The 20,343-nt window shown below is 56.8% G+C and overlaps 1 protein-coding gene across 1 annotated transcript; it reads right to left on the reverse strand.

Annotated features, from left to right (window-relative positions):
• Positions 1-2,710: 2,710 nt before the first annotated feature.
• TNNI1 (troponin I1, slow skeletal type) lies at positions 2,711-10,823 on the reverse strand. The gene is made up of 8 exons (XM_045536206.1): positions 10,809-10,823; positions 10,134-10,137; positions 7,930-7,971; positions 7,237-7,368; positions 6,408-6,497; positions 5,140-5,316; positions 3,995-4,104; positions 2,711-3,084 (listed from the first exon to the last, which is right to left on the reverse strand). The coding sequence occupies exons 1-7, from the start codon at positions 10,817-10,819 to the stop codon at positions 3,997-3,999; spliced, it is 564 nt and encodes a 187-aa protein (XP_045392162.1). The 5' UTR covers positions 10,820-10,823; the 3' UTR covers positions 2,711-3,084; positions 3,995-3,996.
• Positions 10,824-20,343: the final 9,520 nt, after the last annotated feature.

The following is a 20,343-nucleotide window of genomic DNA, read 5'->3' on the forward strand; positions in this document are numbered from 1 at the left end:
GCAGGGGAGCCTTGTGGGGAAGGGGTGGCAGCAGCCTCCTAAGGGCTCTGGAACAGCAGGGGTGTAGCAGGGTAGCAGGGGCGCACTGCCCTAGCAATTCTGACCATGGAGGGAGAAGCACCAGGCCCACCTCCAGCTGCAGAGGGGGTGCCCACCCAGCTGTTGTGTGAGGGTTAGTGACAGACATTCCCCAAGTAGTCCCCCACCCCTCCACCCCCACCGTGCCCTGCTGTTGGAGGAAGACCTCACCTTTGCCCATTTTGGTGTCACTTGTTTTCCCCTTTGGTGGGGACGTGGGAACTCCCCAGGTGCATATGCTGGGCCCCTTGACCCCCAGCTGTGTCTCTCCCGAAAGTGGCTGGTTGGACGCTGTTGAGGCAAGTCTGATTCCAGAAAGGGACAACCCGAAAGGCAGGTGGACTGGGTTCCGATGTCCGGTCTGCAGCCATCAAACCCTGTAGCTTAGAGTAAGCTGCTTAAACTCTTCATGCCTCTGTCCCCTTGTCGGGAAATTTGAGATAACAGTATCTACTGCTTAGGTTGTAATGATACAATTCTGACAAAAATTTAGTGTAGTATATTTGTGATTGTTATAATTGAAATGTTGTTATTATTGCAATAGTAAGAGTATGGACTTGGACAGACTCCCTGGATTGAATCCTAGCCCTACCAGTTACTAGCTGTGTGACCATGGGAAATCATTAACCTCTCCGTGCCTCAGTTTCCCCCCTGTAAGATGGGGATAGCAATCACACCTTTCTCATAGGGTCACTGTACGGGTGAGATGAATTAGGGTGCACGTAGCCGTGCCTGACACCCACGTGTGCCACACGGGTGAGTTGTTATCCAGCGGGAGCTCCCAGCTGTGCTGGCCTGGTGTCCAGGCCGGGTCGTGTTGGCCCTCCTGGTGACAGGGACTGGGGTGGAACCAGGGCTCTCCAGAGACCATGCCTCCCACCCCGGGCCCTGTTCGTGGCTACAACAGCCTCCCCCATAGAGCTCTGCGGCAGAGCTCCCCTTCCCCTGATCTCCTTGGGCTCTCTCGCTCTGCGTGCTCAGGATGTGTTTGTGCTACGTTCGCTCTTGCTCCATCCCCACAGGATGGCTCAGGTCTGGTCCTGCCTGGAAGCAGGAGGAACCCAGTGACCTCCAGGAGGCCTCTGGATGGGCCCTTCCCAAAGGGCCACAGGCTTGGGTGTGCTGAGCGGGCCCCACCCCCTCCTCCCACGGGCCTCAGCACCCAGGTGTTTCTTTGAGTCAGGCTCAGGGCAGGTCTCCTGGCTTTATAGAGCAGGGTGGGTACCCCGGCCTGCCAGGGCCCCAGGGTAATAGTCCACTGGCAACTTGGGGCCAGGTTCTATGAAAGGGCTGGAAAAAGGCAAAACAAGGAGACGATGCTTTGGACCCCAGCCAGCCAGAGAAGCCCTGTGAGGCAGGGAAGGGTGGGTTTCTGGCTGCCTGGGCATGAAGCCTAACCCCTTGCGCTGTGGCCCAGACCAGCCCCATCAGGTTCCCCAGCTTTGTGTATGCGAGACGGGTGTGTCGGTGCCTACGGGTCTGTGAGTGTGGTGGGAGTTGTGCTTTTTGCACACGTCTGCCTCTCTGCCCATCTGACCTCCTCATGGCAGAGCCCTGGGCAGAGAGCTGCTTCCCCGAATGCCCCCCGAGCTGCTGGGTCCCACTGAGCAGCCCTGGGCGCCAGACCATGCCCAGGGAGTAGCTGGCACCGCACCTGGCACCAGCCTCTGGAGTGTGTGGCAGGTAACACATGGGACACGAGGGCAGAATGGGGACTGGGTAGGGTGGGTGGAAGGGGGGGTGGCTCAGACAGCTCAGCCTCTCCTGGGACCGGTGCTGGGGTGGCCGAAAAGCCAAAAGGCCCCAGTCTGGGACTGGCCACTTCCCTAGCAGGCTTAGCTCAGGAGTCACCATGACACTGCCCTGAAAAGTCAGGCTCCGCTCTGGCCCAGAACTTCAGTCTCTGTCACAGGAGCCACTCTGCTCAGTGTGGGGGAGAGGGGCTGCCCGGCCCCCCATGGCACCCCAGCAGGCTTCCCATCGGGATGGCTGTGGGATGCAGAAAGACCTGACCCAGGAAAGACCACTGGCTGCCCGCCTTGGGGAAAGACTCAGTCCTGGGTGACATGACCAGCGCAGGAGTGTGACAGGGACATCACGGGCGGAGGGACGGAGTCACAGAGCAGAGGTGGGACGGGCGGGAGCGCACGGGGACGGAGCCCGGGAAGGAGCCACCTGGTGGCCAGGCTTGGAACTGCAAGGTGCCCCTCCCAGCCCTCCTCCTCCTGCCCTCGACCAGCAGGACCAGGCGAGGGGTTCAAAGCGCCCTGACCTCTTAGCCCAGAAGGGTCAGGTCCACGCAGCGGGCACCAGGGAGAGGTGACCCAGGTTTGCAGAGGAAGGAGAGTATGAAACCAGGCAGGGGACGCTGCTCTGAATAGAGAGAGGCCCCTCTTGAGGGACGGCGTTGGGGGTGAGACGGGTCTGTTCTCAGAGGGGAGGGCTTTGGTGATCGGAGCATCTGGGAGTGAGGCTGGGCGGAAGGGGACCCCGGGGCACCTGGGAAGCAAATGCCAGTTCCTTAGCCGTCCACTCGGACCCTGGGCTCCTGCGGACAGGGTGCCCGGAGCCCAGCACAGCGCTCCCCCCGCAAACCCGCCCTCCCTCCCTTCTGAGCACTCACAGCCGGAGCTGCAGAAATGACCGGGACGCTGGGATTTTAATGGAGCAGTGGCCATGCCTGTGGACACTCTACCTGGCATGGAGGCAGTGAAGGGCCGTGGCAGGGGCTGGAGGGAGGATGCCCTCACCGCCTCTTCTTCCTCGGCTTGCTACAGCACAGGGTGGCGGGAATCCCACCCTGCTGGGGGAGGGCTTCAGACACTGCGTCTCTCGTCTCTCGCGCGCCTGTTGGATCCTAGCTCCAGAGGAGGCTGAGCAGGCTGGAGGGCAGAGGTGGGGTGGGGAGGGCGGCTCCGGACCTGGACGGGGCGCAGGGAGGTGGGCGAGCCGGGCTGGAGGGGAAAGCACGGAGTGGGAGCCCAGGGCGCAGTGCAGCAAGCTTGCCTGCAGGGACACAGAGGTGGAAGCCGTGGGTTCCCGGTGACCTGTGTGCAGTTTAGGAGCTCTTGACTCACCTACAGCACACGCGGTCCCCAGGGCTTGTCACCCCTGCACACCTGGGCTGCTTCTTCAGCCAAGGGGCTCCCACAAAGCTCATTCCCACCTCCACGCTTTTGTCACACCATCAGCCGTCCCAACCCGCCCTTACTTCACCCACTGACACTGGCCCGTCACCGCCTCAGAGAGCGCCTCCTCTCCAAAAAGCCTTCTGGGATTGGCTATCGGGTAGGCCCTGCACTATCGCATGCTCTCAGCACCTCCATGGGGGGTTATGGGGCCGGATTTGCCCGCATTGCCCACTGTCTCCGGCTATTTCCTCAGAGGCGAGAAGTCTCATCTTCTCCGAGAGGCAGCTCCCTGGGAGCAGGGACTGAGTGCTGGGTACCGTGCAGGGTGTACAATTAAGGATATTGTCGGGAAGTATTTCAAATAACTTAGATATTCAGAAAGTCAGAGCAGGAGGGACCCCAGGGATCATCTGATCCAGCGGTTCCCAAACTCTGCGTGCATCAGGATCCCAGAGAGTGCTGGTCCCACCCCAGAGCTTCTAATCCAGGGAGTCTGGGTCGAGGGCCGACCACTGGCACCCCGGGTGCTGCAGGTGCTGCCGGTCCCAGGACCGTACTTGGAGAACCGCTGACCTGATACAAACCCAATTTCATAGATGAAGGGAACAAAAATGGCCCCAAAGTAGAAATGATGCCTGCACAAGGTACCACACCACTGGAGCCGGGGCTGAGCCCAGGAGAGGTGACTCATGCTCTGCTCCCTGTCCCAGCCCTCATCCCGGCGTCCCTAGTCATCCCTTAGACTCTGCTGGGCCCCAGAGGAGAAGGAGCTGGTCTCTGGGTACCTCTACTGTGAGGTGGGAGACTTGGCGGCATCAAACATCTTCTTCCGGCCTTCCATCCCGGACATGGCCTCCACGTTCTTCCTCCAGTCGCCCACCTCCACGGGCCGCTCCTGTGGGCAGGCCGCACACGCATCAGCACCGACCCGGCTGGCGGAGCAGCCAGGCCCCCCGGCTCAGGAGAAATCAGCCTCCTCGAAAAGATAGGATATCCCAACACCACCCTTCCCCTAGCTGGCGAGGTCCCAGGACGCAGCCACACAGGTGGACACGGGCCAAGCTGAGGCGCGACAGGAAGGAGGAAGCACGTGGGTTGGGGGTTCTGGGTGACAGTGGCCGGGTTACGGGGCCAGTTCCCACCCCAGTGCACCACAGCCCACCCTTGCCTCCACGGCCCCACGCCCCCCTCCTGCTCTGACACTCTGCACCTCGAGGCCACCTCCTCCAAAAAGACGTCACCTACTAATTTGGCTATTTTCCTTTTTTTTTTTTTTTTTGAGAGATGGGGTCTCGCTATGTTGCCCAGGCTGGTCTCAAACTCCCGACCTCGTGTGATCCTCCCACCTCAGCCTCCCAAAGTGCTGGGATGACAGACATGAGCCACCTTGCCCAGCCTCATTTTCCATTTGGTCAGCACACTGCCTGCCTCATCTCCTCTCTTCATGAAGCTTCCTGGCCAGACACTACATTCCTGTCGTCACTGCTCCTAAAGGGCCTGTTAATTCTGAGCACATAGACTGTGAGTTCAACCAACTTTGGGCGATTTGATGCTGAGGGGGTGAGCTCAGTTCTCTAATCTCTGTGCTCGTGATGAAGTGCTGTCCTCTTTCCCCGAGGTGACAGGGCAGCCATCTTCCCGTTACCCTAAATATCCACATTCTCTTCATGCTGGGTGCAAGATTTTTAATTTACTCCTTGGTCTGCCTTTGTTTGTGTCCCAGTTTCTCCTCCTCAGGTCGGAGCAGCCTGAGGGAAGGGAGCAAGTCTTCTTTCTTCCCACACTGGTCTCCCAGAGGGTTCTAGAAGGTTCTGTCTGACAGGCTGACTGGCCTCCCACAGGAGCTCTCGGGCCTGCCTGAGGCTGTGAGGGCTTGACGGGGGGGAGGCTGGAGGTCAGGGGTGGAAGGTTCTGAGGAGAGGGGCCTCACCTTCTCCGTGTCTTCCTTCTTCACAGACTTGAGGTTGGCCCTCAGATCCATGGACACCTTGTGCTTGGAGCCCAGCAGGGCCCGGAGCATGGCGTCCGCCGAGACGCGGACCCGGCGCAGGGGCGGGCGCTTGAACTTCCCACGGAGGTCCATGACCTTCAGCTTCAGGTCCTTAATCTGCAGGTGAGAAGGGGCCAGGGCGCACTGTGGGGGGGCTGGCCACAGGGCTCCCCGCCCGAGGGCCCCAGACTGCTCGGGTTCCAGCCAGAGCCACACTCGGAAGTCCCCAGCCTCGAGGCTGGACCCTCTGGGACACTCAGACCCACCCATTCCTTTGCAGATAGCGCCCACACGTTTGTGGGCCGGTGCGTGCGTGAGTGGACAGACAAAGCCCACTAGCCACGGCCAGCGCTGGGGCCTTGGGTGACAGGGTGGCCCACCGCACCCAGACGCGAGTGGCTGCTGCCAGGGACGGGGGCTGCCTCCTCTCCTTCCACAGCCTCGTGCCTGCTCCCAACTCGTCCCTCCCCAGCGAGCCTCGAAGCAGCTCTCAGCCTTGGCTCAGCAGGCTGGGTAAACCCGCAGGTTCTGGACCTCGCAGGGATTTCCAGGGTGTGGTCTCCGGGGAGAATTCTCAGGAGCTTGGTGACCGCCCCCTCATCACTCCTGGTGGGCAGAAGTGGGAAGGAGGGAAGCGGCTTGTGCCCCTGCCCCACCTGCCCCTGCAGCTGCTTGGACAAATGCCCAGGGGGAGCCCTGCCCTGCCCCACCCCGCCATGCCCCACTGCAGCAGGGTCTGCGTGGCACTGGTGCCCCCACACCCCACGCTGAGGGAGCACTGAGCACCGGTCCGGGGACCACCGCTGTGTGACCTGGGCCAAGCTCCTGGCCACCCTGAGCCTCTGTGTTCTCCTCTGTGAGGTGCAGAGAACGGCCCCTCCTGCGTCCTCGGGCGTGTGGGGAGGATCAAAGGGTGTCGGGCACATGAAAGCAAGTCCCAGAGGCAGGACGTCATTAACAGGCACGTGATTTGCTGTGTGGGCGACTAAAGAGGATGGCTTCTGTCGGGCTGAAGAGCCCACATGGCAGGTGGGGAGGAGGTTTGTGCTTATCCTCTCTGGCCATCGCCAGCCCTACAGGGCCAGGGTGGGGACACCAAAGCTTCCTGCTAAGTGGCCACCTCCCAGGGCCTGCGGAAGGAGGGGGCCTCCCACCGCTGCCGCATCCTTGCCCAGCCCCGCCCGGCCGTGCCCCGCCCTCAGACTCACCTCCCTGGTGTTGTGCAGGCATTTGGCCTCGATGTCGTATCGCTCCTCGTCCACCACCTCCACCTTGGCGTGCAGCTCCCGGCACAGGTCCTGGGGCAGGCGGGTGGAAGAGCCCTGGGTCTCCAGCCTCCCTTTCTGCCACCAGGCCCAGCGCCCTTGGCCCTGTCCCGGCCCCTTCACCAGCCTGGGCTCTGGCGAGGAGCTGACAAACGTCTCCACGCTGGGGCTCAGGATGGTGACAGTGCACAGGGGACAACCTCTCCTCTCCTTTCTGTATGCACGAATTTGCTTTAAAAATGGTTTTCTTATGATAAAAGGCATATAAGTTAATCGTAGACCTTTTGAAAACTATGTATTAAACACAAGTAATAAAATAAAAATAACTAGTGTTGCTACCACCTGGAGATAATTGGTGGCATTTTTCTGTATTTCCCTCCAGTCTCTTTTCTTTGCAATCAGCTACCAGTGTTCTGAAAACACTGAAGACTAAACTGGAGAGGAAGGATGGGCAAGTCTGAAGAAATGGAGCTTCCCGAGTCCTGGCCACCTGTGTGCTCCATGCCCCACACTGGCTGACGTGCAGCCGGGTCCCTGGCTCTCGGCCCACCCCAGCAAGTCACTTGGTCCCTCTGAGGCTCACTTCCGCCCCTGTGGGGTGGGATCCAGCATCACCACCTGACAGGCGGCTGGGAAGAGGAAGTGAGACCCCGTAAGGGAAGAACACCTTTAAGTTCCCAAATCTTGAGCTGGTGTTCATGCAGGCTCCCACCTCCTGGTCCCTGGGGCCACAGATACGGAGCCCCCGCCCACCCCAGCCTGCCAGGCTCACCTGCAGGGCGCTGAGGGACAGCCCGCGCGTCTGCAGCGTGGGGATGCGCTCGGCCAGGTAGCGCGATTTCTCAGCCTCGCGCTCCTCGTTCTCCTGCTCCCAGCATTCCTTGGCCTTGGCCAGCATCAGGCTCTGGACAGGACAGACCCGCTGAGCCAGGGCCCGGGCCCTCGCGTGTCCCACCCGCAGCAGGGAAGGTGGGGGCAGCCCCGGCTGGGCCAGGTCTGAGACCGCGGTGCAGCGTGGAGGTGCGTGCGGTGGCTGTGGGCAGGCGGGTGGGAGGAGACACCGAGTCCCTGCACACGGCATCCGCGGGCCCTGGAGCTCGTTTGTCCCTCCCAGTCGTCTTCTCACCCACATTTTGTCTCGTTGGGCCCACAGAGCTCCAGAGAGAGAAACATGTACCAAAATAAAGCAAGTCCCTCTGCCCCACTAGTAGCTTCCTACTCAGAAGCTGGTCCCCGCCTCCCCTCAGGACCCCAGGCGGGTGCCAGGGTCCACAGTTTGAGGTTCCCACCCACAGACCCCCCCGAGCCTGGCCCTGGCTCCAATGATGGCCAGGCTCCGTCTGCCTCCTCCTCATCCTTGCTCTGGGTTCCTTCCTTTCACCCTCCCATAACCCCCCACCCCCTCAGGGTCTGCACTGCTGCCGTCTCTCCCACTGGATGTCCCTGCATCCAGCCCTGGCCTCACCTTCAGCAGGAGTTTGCGGGAGGCGGTGATCTTGGGTTTTCTCTGAGGGTGAGAAACGGGAGACAAGTGGTAAGGTGGCACCTGCAGAACTGGATTTCCAGTTCAAGCCAAGAAAAATGCCAGCTGGGGTTTACCATCGTTACCCACGAACCTCTGCTCGCCTCTCGGTCCCTTAAAAGCTCATCTTGTGATTTAACCCTTCCAATTCAGAGAATGCTGCAGTCAGCTCCTCGATCAGGGGACTGAAGCCCTCACTTCCCATTCTGGCTCTGCTGCTACTGGAATCTTATGTGACACTGTGTGGGCCACATGGCTCCAGGGGCACCTCCTTCCTCCTCTGTAAATAAGGGTACTACCACCCACCTTGCTTAGTTCACAGAGTTACTACAGACAAAATGAGATCATGGATGTGCAAATCATTTGAAAAGCATGAAAGAAATGTGTGTTTTAGTACTATGGGGAGTAATACAGCAATACCTTGATGATCTTTCATGCTGGAGAAATAAGCTGTGCATTTCCCAAATAAATGCAGCATATCTATGTAGACCTCAAAACTTTTTAAATGTTGACACTGCCATATAAATCTTTGTAAGATATCAAGACGCTGTTTCCTCTTATTATCAAAAATACTAGTTGGCCAGGCACAGTGGCTCACACCTGCAATCCTAGCACTCTGGGAAGCCAAGGCAGGAGGATTGCTTGAGCTTAGGAGTTAGAGACCAGCCTGAGCAAGAGTGAGACCCCATTTCTACAAAAAAAATAGAAAAATTAGCCAGGTTTGGAGGCATAAGCCTATAGGCCCAGCTACTGGGGAGGCTGAGGCAGGAGGATTCCCTGAGCCCAGGAGTTTGAGGTTGCAGTGAGCTATGATGATGCCACTGCACTCTAGCCAGGGTGACAGAGTGAGACTCTGTCTCAAAAAAAAAAAAAAATACTAGACATATTCTTGCTGACTAGATATGTTCTAATAAGTCTTAGTAAGTCCTAGCCCCGTGGCCGTGGTCCTTCAGGGGTGGGGAAGGTGAGTGGGGCTCCTCAGTCTCTAACTAACGAGACTGCAGTGCCTTCCAAGCACTTGTGTCTCCTCTAGGCCATAGGTTGTCGCTTCTCGGTGCTGCTAGTGAACTTCCCACCTACTTCTAATGTGCCGTGAGCTGGCGGAGCACAGCTCTAGGTTGTTATTCTAGTGTGTAAAGTAGAAGTGATCAGGCTCTGAGAGAGCAGTTTTCATGAGAGAAAACAAATGAGTTTTGGTACATGAAATGTGCGATTTCTAATCTGACGGTTCTCAGTGGGCTGTTTGTCTTTTCCTCTCCTAAAGCCTAGATTTTTACTACATGTCAGATACGTGTTATTTCAAGAGAAATGGCCTGTCACGGTAGCCATTCCCACCGTGGTTTATACGCGGTGATGACCCACGGCAAACGTTTGACTGCAATCCTGATTCCCCGCCACTTGGTGAGCTGATGGCCACAGTCAGTGGGCACTCGCTTTAAGACGAGCCTCAGCAAAACTCAGAAATTCACATGGCTGTTGAAAAATACCATGTTCCATTCTCACCGAGAGTCTCTGTACCAAATGTCCCCTCCATCGGCGCTGCTAACTCCCACCTTGCCACCCCTGAGCCTCAGCCCCGTCCCTGCAGTCCCCATCCCTGGTCTGTGCACAGGCTGTGTTCTCTGCAGCCTGAATAAGACTGGACTGCAGAGAATGGCCAGGTTCAAGGTTATCTAAGACCTGGGAGGATCTGAGGACATCTCTTTGCTCCTCCCTCAGTGTTGGTCCATCAGGGTGGACTAGGGTGGACTAACCCAGTGACTCTCCCCTTACCCTTCAAACATGGCTTTGTACAGGGTCAGCTCTGCAAGGACCGGGATGGTCCCCCCAGGACTGGACGAGCTGTCAAAGCAGGCGAGGGAGAACTTGTGCTCAGCAAGGGTGTACAGTCACCCCCAGCTCTGCTGCAGTCCCAGCCCCAGGACCACCCTCCAGTGACACTGTGCACAGGGGCTGCAACTCCCTCGATGCTAGGAAGCCCCACAGCCAGAATCTTCCCCCAAGGTTTCTATCTCCTGGGAAATTGCTCAGCCACTGAGCTCCCCCTGTCCCCCAGGCCCCAACCCAAGCTCTCTCCTCTCTTCAGAGCTCCGCCCTCCACTAGTCTGAAGAGTTAACTAGGACAGAGACACCCAAATATCACTCACCTCACTTTAGGCATCCATCACGGGAGGGACGGGGAAAGAGCAGAACACAGAGTGAGTGTGAGCAGCGTGTATTCTATACACACAGCAGAACCATGCAGACCAGCTTGTGGGAGGAGGGGACAGGTGACAACAGTGTAACCAGAAGAAATCAGACAGCAGGCAGGAGGACCAGTTCGAGGGTTCCAGCAAAGTAGAATAAAAACCCAACAGCCCTTTGGGCTACTGGACATTCTTATTGGGAGGTACTGGTCATGGTGAGTTGGGCAGGAGTGGTAGAAGGTCAGGGAAGCCTCAAGGTGGGGTTCCAGTGACACGAAAGTGTCCACCCTGGGCTGGTGGGTGAATTCCCAAAGCTTTGCCTATCTACGGGGCCAGGGTTAAAGCATGCAATTCATCTGATCAGTGCAGACGGGCGAGCTTTGAAGCACAGGCCAAAAAGGTCTTCCCAGGGCACCCTGGGGCTGCAAGTTCTGCCCGAAGGCTGGGAGGACATGTGGAGACACTGGGGAAGCCATCAAGTGCTGGTCCAGGCACTTGGGACTGTCCCTGTTTTAGCATCTGGTCTCCTGGGGAGCAGCTTCGGAGGCTGAACAAATGGTGCCTCAGCTACGGGGCCGAAGTCTGCAGCACAGGGACTTGCCTGCCTGCAGCCCCAGAAAAGACGAGACTACTTACACTTCCGGCATGGTGGCTGTGGGGCGGCACCTACAGAAAACAGAGGAAGCACCGGTGAGGAAGCGTTGAAATTCCCGCCCCCCGCCCGGCCGGGCCTGGGGAGCCAGGATTCCCACCTGGGAGAGAGGGTCAGACGCAGGAAGAGGAAATCAGAACGGATCCCGGCAAGTCAGGGTGGCACAGGGACGTAGGGCAGGGGTCAGCAAACGACAGCCCACAGACCCATTTGGCCCCCTGCCCGCTTTTGCTTGAAGAGTTATAAAATGAAGAAGAATATGGGACAGAAACCTTATGTGACCTGCGAAGCCTAAAACATTTACTATTTGGCCCTTTCTGGTAAAGCTCCCCGACCCCGTGGGGAACAGAGTGGGGTCCGAGGGAAGCGTGTTTGCAACGTGAGGGCAGAGCTCACGCACGAGGGCCTTGAGCGACAAGCTGTTGGGCTTCATCCGCAGGTGACGGGTGGTCCCGGAAGGGCTCGGGGGGAGAAGACCTGGAAGGGGAATGGGGCACAGTGCATGCTGGGCACAGGCAGCCGCCTCGGGGCACAGCTCCAGGGCGCCATTCACGCAGATGGAGTGTGACTGGCACCCCCGGGCAGGCCAGCGGGCAGGCCCTGGGTGGCGGCGGTTCCGCCAGGACACAGGGCAAATCCTGTGTTCCACTCAGGTCTATGCGGCCCTCTCTGGGAGGGTTTTCCTCTCTGCAGAATGAGGGGTTAGACCAGTGGTTTTCCATTTAATATTTAGCTCTTGAATCCGTTGTTCAAACCAAATCATACTTGGAAGCAAAACAAATTCAATCATTGAGAGCAAATGGCCCTGGTGGAAGGGGGTTGCCGTAGAGCCCCGTGGTCCTGTGTGAGGACGCTGCACCATGAGCATGGTTGGAAGCCCCCTGACCGGGTGGTCTCTGGGGCCCAGGCCAAGGAGGGGTCTGCGAAGCTACAGAGAGGGGTGTCCCCAAGCCAGGCATGACTCCCCATCTTGCCTGGACACAGAGCATTCCAATAGGTGGGGGGTGGGGGGTGGTGCAAAAGCTCAGGGGAAGGAAGGAGCCGATGGGGTGGGGGTGCCAGGTAGGACAGGACTCAGATCTAGGCGGTGCAGTGGGGGGTGGGAGGAGGCAGTGAGGGGGTGGGTAGGCACTGAGCTCAAGGTCAGGAGTTTGTACTTGGTTCAGGAACCCGGTTCAGAGCAGGCGAGGGCGGAATGTAAAGCGCCCACCAATAATTTCACTCCAGAGCCACCCCTTGCTCTGCCCTGATCTCTCCTTTCCCTCAGTGCCTATGAAGCGTCCTCCTGGCCCCGGTGAACAGGGCTTTGGCCACCTCTCCTGAGTCTCTCACTTGTCACAAAGCCTTCTGGGCCTCCCCCTCTGCCTGAGCCGCCCGGGGAGAGTGAGGCCGGGGTGGAGGAGGTGGAGGAGTGTGACCCCAGAGTCTCAGCTGTTAGCCAGGGGCATCATCCACAAATTCCCGAGATGCTCGGCTGGAATTAGATCGTACGGGGCAGCTGCTTATTCTGAGGTCTCTGCTTCCCCGAGACTCCGAGGAAGCCCAAAAGAAACACTAGCTGATGGAGAACCACCCCCACGCCTGTCTGTCCCTCGTCACCCTCCAGGAATGCCCGTCTCCAGAGGGCACAGGGTCTCGGCCAAGCAGGTCTCGTGTCCATCTCCCTGGATGTGCCTCGTCCTTGGTGGGCATCTGGCCATGGTCACGCCTCCTCCTCTCCCTCAGAGAGCCCACTGTCACCAGGGTGGAGCCCCATCCTCGGAGGCCAGTCTACGCCCCCTGCCAAGCTCCAGGGCCTGCCCCAGCCTGCCCCGCTGACAAATGCCAGACCAAGGGGTCCCACGCCAGGCAAGAGGCCCCAGCCTGTGCTCTGACACCCACCAGACAGGACCCCTGACAGGTCTTGTGGAAGACAAGCAGGGACCTGATAAGAAGTCAGGATACAGATAGCAGCCAACCAGGCCTGGCGGGCCCGGATTCTGTGTCCCTGACAAGGAGCAAGCAAGGAGATAACTAGAAAATCCGCAACTGCAGGGAGGGAGTGAAGAATCTCTGTTGGTTGGCGAAGAGCTGGGCTTTCCCTGCTCTGAGGCTCTGCGGGGTGGAAAGGACGGTCCACTAGACTATGCAGTTGAGATTGTGTGTACAAATATGTGCGTAAGTGACGTGTGAGAGAGAGAGAGAGTGGGTGTGTGTGTGCAGGGGAAGGAACTATCTCTCTGCACACCTAGTTAGGCTCATGTTCTTCCCCCTGCTCCCCACCCCCTGACCTTGGACCCCAGTTCAAGGGCACCCCTGTCCCCCTTGACTGTTAGCAAAGCTATGCTCCCACTCCTGCAGCTGTGGGCTGTCTACCACCCGCCACACCCCATCTGGGGAACAGCAGAGCCTAATCTCAGAACCACCGTGGGTCTGAGACTCCCAAACCTGGTGGCAGCTGCTACCCTTAGCCCCCCTGTCCCCAGTCAGAGACCATCAGCACCCTCCCCACCTGCAGCCAGGGATTGCACGGTAGGTGTTCCCCTGGCTTGTGCATTACAGGCTCTTGTGGCCCAATCCAAAGTGCTGCCTTCCCCCAAGGGGACCCCCAACAACTGCTTCTACTCCTCAGAGCCAGGAGTGGTCAAAGGGGTTGGCCCCAGGCCAAGAGAGCTGGCAGTCTGCCCTCCCCTGCTCTTGTCCAACTATGCAGATGGATGAGCAAAGGGAGCCAGGAATGTCCCTCAAAGACAAAGAACAAGGGAGCAAGATGGTTTCCTTGGTCAGCGGGAGGCTCTGGTCCTGCCTTCCAGGCTCCCGGAGGGTCCTGCCAGCCAGAGCCCCTTCCTTCTCCTCTGCTGCAGGCGTTGCTCGTTCTGACTGCTCACCGGGCTCTTCCTAAACTTCCCAATGCAGCCCCTGCCCCAGCTCTCCGATCCCCAGTACTGCCCCTGTCCCCTGGGCTCTCTCCCTCCCACAACCTGCTGGGCATCCAGTGTGAAAACATAATCCAGCAGACTCTGCCCTGGGGCTCCTGGTGGAGAATTCTGCTCCTGGCTCACAGCCTCCAAACAGCCAGGAAAAGTGTTCACCTCTCAGGATGGTTTTGCAGAAGGAAAGATACCATTCTATGGGACAAAACGCCGTGGGGACAGTTTAGGACTGTCCTACGGACATAGCGATTGAACAGGCAGGAAGTGTCTCCTTCCACCTCCAAGGCCAGGTTCTCCGCCTGGGTCCGACCCAGGTCCGAAGTCCTGGGCTGCAGACACTTACCTCGTTCAGTCCTCGTGGAGCTGGGCTGCCGGTGCCTCGCTGCAGGCTGCGGACTGCGAGGGGCAGAGCCGGGGGGAGGCTATGAAAACTGTGGCCAGCAGCAACTGGCCGGTAAAAATAGAACAGACCCGCTGCCCCCTCCCCCTGCCCCTCCTCCCCACCACCCCCTCCCACCACACGCACCCCTCGCAGGGCAGATGCACACGCAGTGCACACAGGCTCAGAGACCTGTGCACACGGCTCAGGGGCACACACCAAGCCTGTGCACCCAGAGGCCACCAACTCAGTGAAACCAGCACCCACCTAGGGAGACGCAAGCCACAGAATGGGAGAGATGGGGCAGCCAGGCCAGCCCTGGGGTCTGGAGGGGCAGAGGTGGGACTGTGCAGAGGGAGAGCAGGGGCTACAGCCAGGGGCACCAACAGCGGCTGGGGGAAGGGGACTGTCCCCTACAGGGACACTGTATCGCTTACAAGGAAATGTGGAAACCAGGCCCCCGAGCCCATGCTCCAAAAGCCTCAGAGGCCTAAGCGCTCAGTGTGAGGGATTTTCCGTGGCTCTGGCACACAGAGGACGCCAGGGTGTGGGGAGGGACACAGACAGTGCAGCAAGACTCCGCAGATGCTCTGTGTCTCCTCCATGCAGGCTTCCCGGAATCTAGGTTTCCCGGGTTCCATACGGCTCCCGAGTCCCACGCCTGGGACTCAGAGAGACTAACTCACCTCCCCCTGCCCTAACCTTCGTCTTGGCCAGAAGCCGACAGATCCCGGGGGATGGGTGCCGATGCAGGGGCTGCACCTGTTCGTGGGTATTTTTAGGGTGGCTGATGAACACATAATACCCAACCTATACTCAGAGAAAGACAATGCCTGCTATGTTAATCCCGAGGCTATTATAGTCGGTCCTCTCATGGGCCAGCGCCCCAGGCTGGGGCAGGACAAGCAGGACACTGACCCCTCTCAGAGTTCACAGAGAGGCCTGGCAAGCAGCAGGAGGCTAGGGAGCCCCCGCCATGGCCCCCGTTTGCAGGGGGAGAGAGTGGGCAGCGGTGCCCCAGGAGATACACCCCAGCGCCCACAGTGGGAAAGGCCCTGCCCTCTGGACACTGGCATTCTGCTGCCCAACGGGTCACTCCACTTCTGTTCTCCTGGGGTCACCTGTAAGAAGTGACCATGGAGAAAGGACAGGCGGGGGAGTTATGAGGGCCGGGGGCGTACGATCCCAAGTGGAGGGGCTGGGATGGAAATTAAAGGCAGGCACCAGCCAGAAGGAGCAGCTGGGAATCACAGGAAGAATTGGGGGGCTTGGGGGATGCATCTACTGGAGTTTGTTGCATTGGCTTATTATGCACTTATAATTTATGCAATAACCTTCCTATGAGACCTTGATACACTCAATAAATGAATTGTCTGCACTAATTATTGAAGAGGAAAAGTAAAGGGAACAGACCAATCAGCGTGCCCCTGAGGACATCAAGGCCCCACGAGGCGAGGCCACATGGTGAGTGGGCCAGGTCTCCCGGCTCCCAGCCCAGGGCTGCCGGGACACTGCCCCTAAAGCAGAGGTGGGCTCCTAGCCCGAACTTTAGCCAATCCTGCTCCTAGCGCTATCCCTCCTTTTAACCCTAAATAATCCTTGTCCCTGCCTTTAACCCCTTCAGAGACTCCAATGGCCCGTAGGTGCCCTTTGTGTGACGTGGACAACAGCGCCCCCTCCAGGTGGGTGAGCCCCACAGGTAAATGGCTTCCCCAGCCAAGCGTGGGCTGCACCTCAGCCCCCGCCCAGTGCACCCCAGCACTGCGGCTCCAGCCCCCAGGGCCTCTCTCCTCCAACTCCCAGCCTGCCCTAACCCACCACCCCAGCCGCAGGAGTCTATTCACTGCCTCCCAGCCCAGACTCGGTGGGTTTCTGGCCTCTGCACCATTGAGCTTGCGGGTTTTCAGAGCAGAAATGTCACGTCCTTCCCTTCTCCCAAGCTGGTGCGGCCCTTCCTTCCAGCCCTCTCCCGGAAGCCTCCCCTCACCGCCCCAGCCCGGATTCCACCCTGCTCTCCTGCACAAGACTGTGAGTCTGTGCAGCTCACCTGCTTCCTGGCATTGCAACCCCTGTCTTTCAGGGGCACAGCTCTACCTTCCCTCGGAGAAGGCGTCTCCAGAGGCAGGTGATGGGGCTGCTGCTCTGTGCCTCACAGGACACGATCGCTTTTGCCATCACGCTCCTTGCAGCTTCCCTGCGCTCCACAGCCCCGGCCCCTGATACGCTGAACTGCTCGACAGCCCCAAGCAGCAGAGGCCTCTCAAAAGGCCCTTCTCTCCCACCCCACCTCCCCTCCTCCCCTCCTCCCAGTCTCAGTGGAGCACTGACTCCTCCAGGAAGCCTTCCCTGACCACCCCTGACTGCACAGGGAGCCCCTTCTCTGGGCCCCACAGCCCCTGTAGGTCTCGCTTTCCCTGTACTGCATCTACAATACTGAAGTCTGGAAGAAACTTGAGTAATGACACCATGTCTTACTCATTTTGTATCCTCAGTGACCAGCGCAGTGCCTGACACATAGTAGGTGCTCAATAAATGCTCATTGAATAAACAAATGGACAAGTGGACAACACAGAGAGGCACCTTCTGAACAGAGTCAGTGCAGGAAACTGCCTCTGACGGCTCAGGAGGGATCCTTGCTGCGTCTTCAGGGCCCTGAACTAAGGCTGGGAGCTCACGGCTAAGGGTGTAGGGAAAGGGCTGGCTGGGAAGCCATCTTGTGCAAGCTCTTGGCACCCAGAGTGTCACCAGCTGCCCCCTCCACCAGGGCGGACCAAGCACAGCCACTCACTGACCTTGGATGTAGGTGACAAACAGCTCTCCCCTCCAACAATGTGCTCAGACATACACAGAACAACAGCTGGGCAGCTGGGCCTTTGTGGATGTAAACTTAGCCTCTGGAAGGTCACCATGAACTAAGACCACCCCCTCCCCCTTTCCCAGGTGGGGCCAGGGACGTCGGGGGGCAGGGAGCAGCCACCAACACAAAGGGCCCTGCCTTTGTGTCTGGTGACCAGGCCTCCCTGCCCACTCCCCACTGCCGTTCTTCTCCAAAACCCTCACTCCACACACCCCAGCCCTCTTCCCTCACCCACTCACACTCCCGCCCCTCGTCACGGCTGTTTTGCAGGAGGCTTGGGGGGGAACTGACTGGGGAGGGTCTAATGCAGCTCCTTCAAGATCCCAGCGGATGGGAGAACCGCTCCAAAACTCCGAGGCCAGACTGACCCTCCTTCTGAGGGGAGGGGGCTCCCATGGGCTCACACCCTTTTCCTGCTGGGGTGGAGGGGAGGGCAGGCTGCTACACTCCTGTCTGTGCAAGAAAGAGAGGTCCCCCTTCGCTTCCATCCACAGGCACCTTCCAGCCACTCCGCGCATCCTCCCCACTTGTCAGAGGACTCGGCTCCGGGAGACAAGACAGCACCAAGCCCTGTCCTCCCAGTGCTCACTGCGGGTCCAGTCGGGAAGTAGGTCTGTGGTCACCCAGCTGCACTCGGAGTGGTGACTGCTGGAGCAGAGGTAGGAAACCACACGGGGGGCTCAGAGGCCAGAGATGGGATTAGCTCCCCCTGCCAAAGTGGGAGAAGGAGCTAGTGTCAGGCCTCGTGAGACAGACCCATCTGCTCTCCATCACGGACTGCCCTGTGCTTGTCTATCCTGATGCTTCTCAACTGTGGCCCGCCTGCTCCTGGGAGTGCATTATTTGTGTATTTCATGGGATGGGCATTTGTGCCGATAGTGAAAAGCAATGCTGGGTGAAACTGCTGGTGCCTTATTTTTTCCTGCCATGCACTCTTTGTGGGGGAAAAGAATCCAGTTTACTTAGAAGAGTCCTTGATGAAGAAGAAAAAAAAGGTTAATTGTATTAAATCAGATATGGTTTAGCATACACAGAGCAGTTCTGCTATATGCCAGGGTATGCTGGAATACAGCATTTCTAGCTTTCTTCCATCATGGAATGTCATTTTTACTTGAAAAATCAACTGATTGAAAAACTATTATTATGGGAGTGGAGAGGAGGGGACGGGTAAATTCACACCTAACCGGTACAGTGCACACTGTCTGGGCAAAGGGCACATTTATAACTCTGACTCAAACTGTATAAAAGCAAATTATGTAACCAAAATGTGTGTATCCCCGTAATATTCTGAAATTTAAAAAAAGAAAAACTACTGTTAGTCAGACTTGAATATTGGCAGCTATCTTATCAAAAATAAACAAAGTAAGCCTGTAACTTCAAGAAAAACAGCTGAGAGTATTTGTTGCCAATTATAAAATTTAAGCTTTCGAGTGAAAATTTGAAAGCTTGGAAAAGTTCCATCTGCCATTGTGAGCTTGACAGCTTCCCAAATATGTAAAGACTTTTCTGATAAGGTCGGTGGTGATATTAAAGGATGTGATTTTTTAATCATTAGATACCGTATGAAATATGTCAACATTTGGAAGATCGGCATAACCCAGAACATCAATATCTTCCAAAACCAATTCATGATGTTACACAATCATGTGCGGGTAAAAGATCCACTCAAAGTGCAAGATAAACCAACGCAATTTAAGGTAACGGAGTATGAAAACTTCATTGAGAGGTTTCAGATTGTACACTGTGGCTAATTTTTAAGAAACTCCCACTTGTTGAGTTTTGCTGTAGTACCCAACAAGAATATCCACAATTCTCTAAAAACTCTATTAAAATACTTCTCCCTTTTCTGAGTACATACCTGTGTAAGGCTGGATACTTTTATATATTTCTACCAAAACATACTGCAACAGACTAAATGCAGAAGCAGATGTGAGAATACAGCTGTCTTCTATGAAGCCAGACATTAAAAGGATTTGTAAAAATGCAAAACAATGCCACTCTTTTCACTAGGTGTTTTTGCTTTGCAATTTTATTATAAAACATTTTATTTATAATAAATAATATTTTATTTGATTTGTATTTATTTATAACATATAAAATATTTTAAGTTAACATGTAAGATGGACTTATATTTATTAATTAATAAATATTTTTAAATTTCTCAGTTTTAGTTTCTGAGATGGGAAGTCTTGATATAATGGACTTTCCCAGGTCCTTGGGGTCCTTAATAAAGGTTATAATGGGGTCCTGCACCCAGAAAGTTTGAGAACCACCATTCTGTGCTTTTAGTAGATTATTACCCTGATTCACATTACCATCTATAAAATAAAGTAAAAATACAAGATAATGAAGAAAAATAAAGTATGATTTTTAATTCTGTCCTGGTAACAGTAATCAATCAAGACATTTTTAATATGCAAGTTATCGAGTGTGGGATTGGCCAAGGCTAGTGAGTGCTGAGGATTTTGTGGTTTAATAAAATGTCCGTAAGGTACTGTATTAAACAGTTTGATTGCAAATCTGTGACTTTTGTTTGAGTCCTTCTCCGTGTGGCGGAGGGGATTGGGGGGAGGAAGCCTGGCATTGACAGACCTATCTATCCTAGGAGCTGAATTTCTACTCCTGGAAGAGATGAAGTTGTTCTTCTTGCCACCAGAGGGAGCATCGGCGGGCACCCGTAGGGGGAGGGGTGTGTGTAGGAGTGACAGAGACAGAGACAGGGAAACAGAGAGACACAGAGCGAGAATACGTGGGCGACCTGTTTGTGGACGACGGTGCATACCAGGCTGCCTGTGTGTGAAAGCCTGCGGGCTGAGCACACGTGAATATCCTTTCCCCACCCCGACCTCTCCCCCTCCCCCGAACCCAGGCGACAGACAATCCACAGTGTCCCCAGCCCCGGCCCTTGTCCCTCGCTCCCGAACCCTCCCTGCACGCGCTCCTGTTCACAAGGAATCCGGGTCGGGTCCAGGGCTAAGCTTGGAGAGCAGCAAATGCAGAGTATCCAACAGAAGCATTTTGGGACATGACAGTGACCCCGACGTAGGAGCTATGAGAATGCTCCTTTCTTAAAGGGAGGTCTCCCACAGTCCAGGAACTCTCTTGAAGGTCTAAGTGGGTGTGTGGTTGTTAACGGTTTTTCCTTGGAGGGGGGTTGAACGTCCTTTGAAAACTTTTGAAATCCATAAACGTTCACACACCCCAATTCCGGGGGTTCAGAGACCCTCTGGAACCCACTCAGGGACACGCGTGGGGGCCGCGCCTGAACCACCAGTGTGTGCACGACTGTCTCCAAGATCCTTATCAGGGAAGGGACACCCGTGGTGGCCCCTGCTCGTCTCCGGGCACGGCCAAGGGTGGCGCTGAGAATG

The sequence above is a fragment of the Lemur catta genome, chromosome 23 (assembly GCF_020740605.2).
Source record: "Lemur catta isolate mLemCat1 chromosome 23, mLemCat1.pri, whole genome shotgun sequence".
NCBI lineage: Eukaryota > Metazoa > Chordata > Mammalia > Primates > Lemuridae > Lemur > Lemur catta.

Coding starts and splice junctions, on each gene's coding strand:
- TNNI1 (XM_045536206.1), bottom strand. Junction 7,369..7,929: donor CCCGCAAACTCCTGCTGAAG/GTGAGGCCAGGG, acceptor TGTCCTGTCCAG/AGCCTGATGCTGGCCAAGGC. Junction 4,105..5,139: donor AGAAGGAAGACACGGAGAAG/GTGAGGCCCCTC, acceptor GCCTGCCCACAG/GAGCGGCCCGTGGAGGTGGG.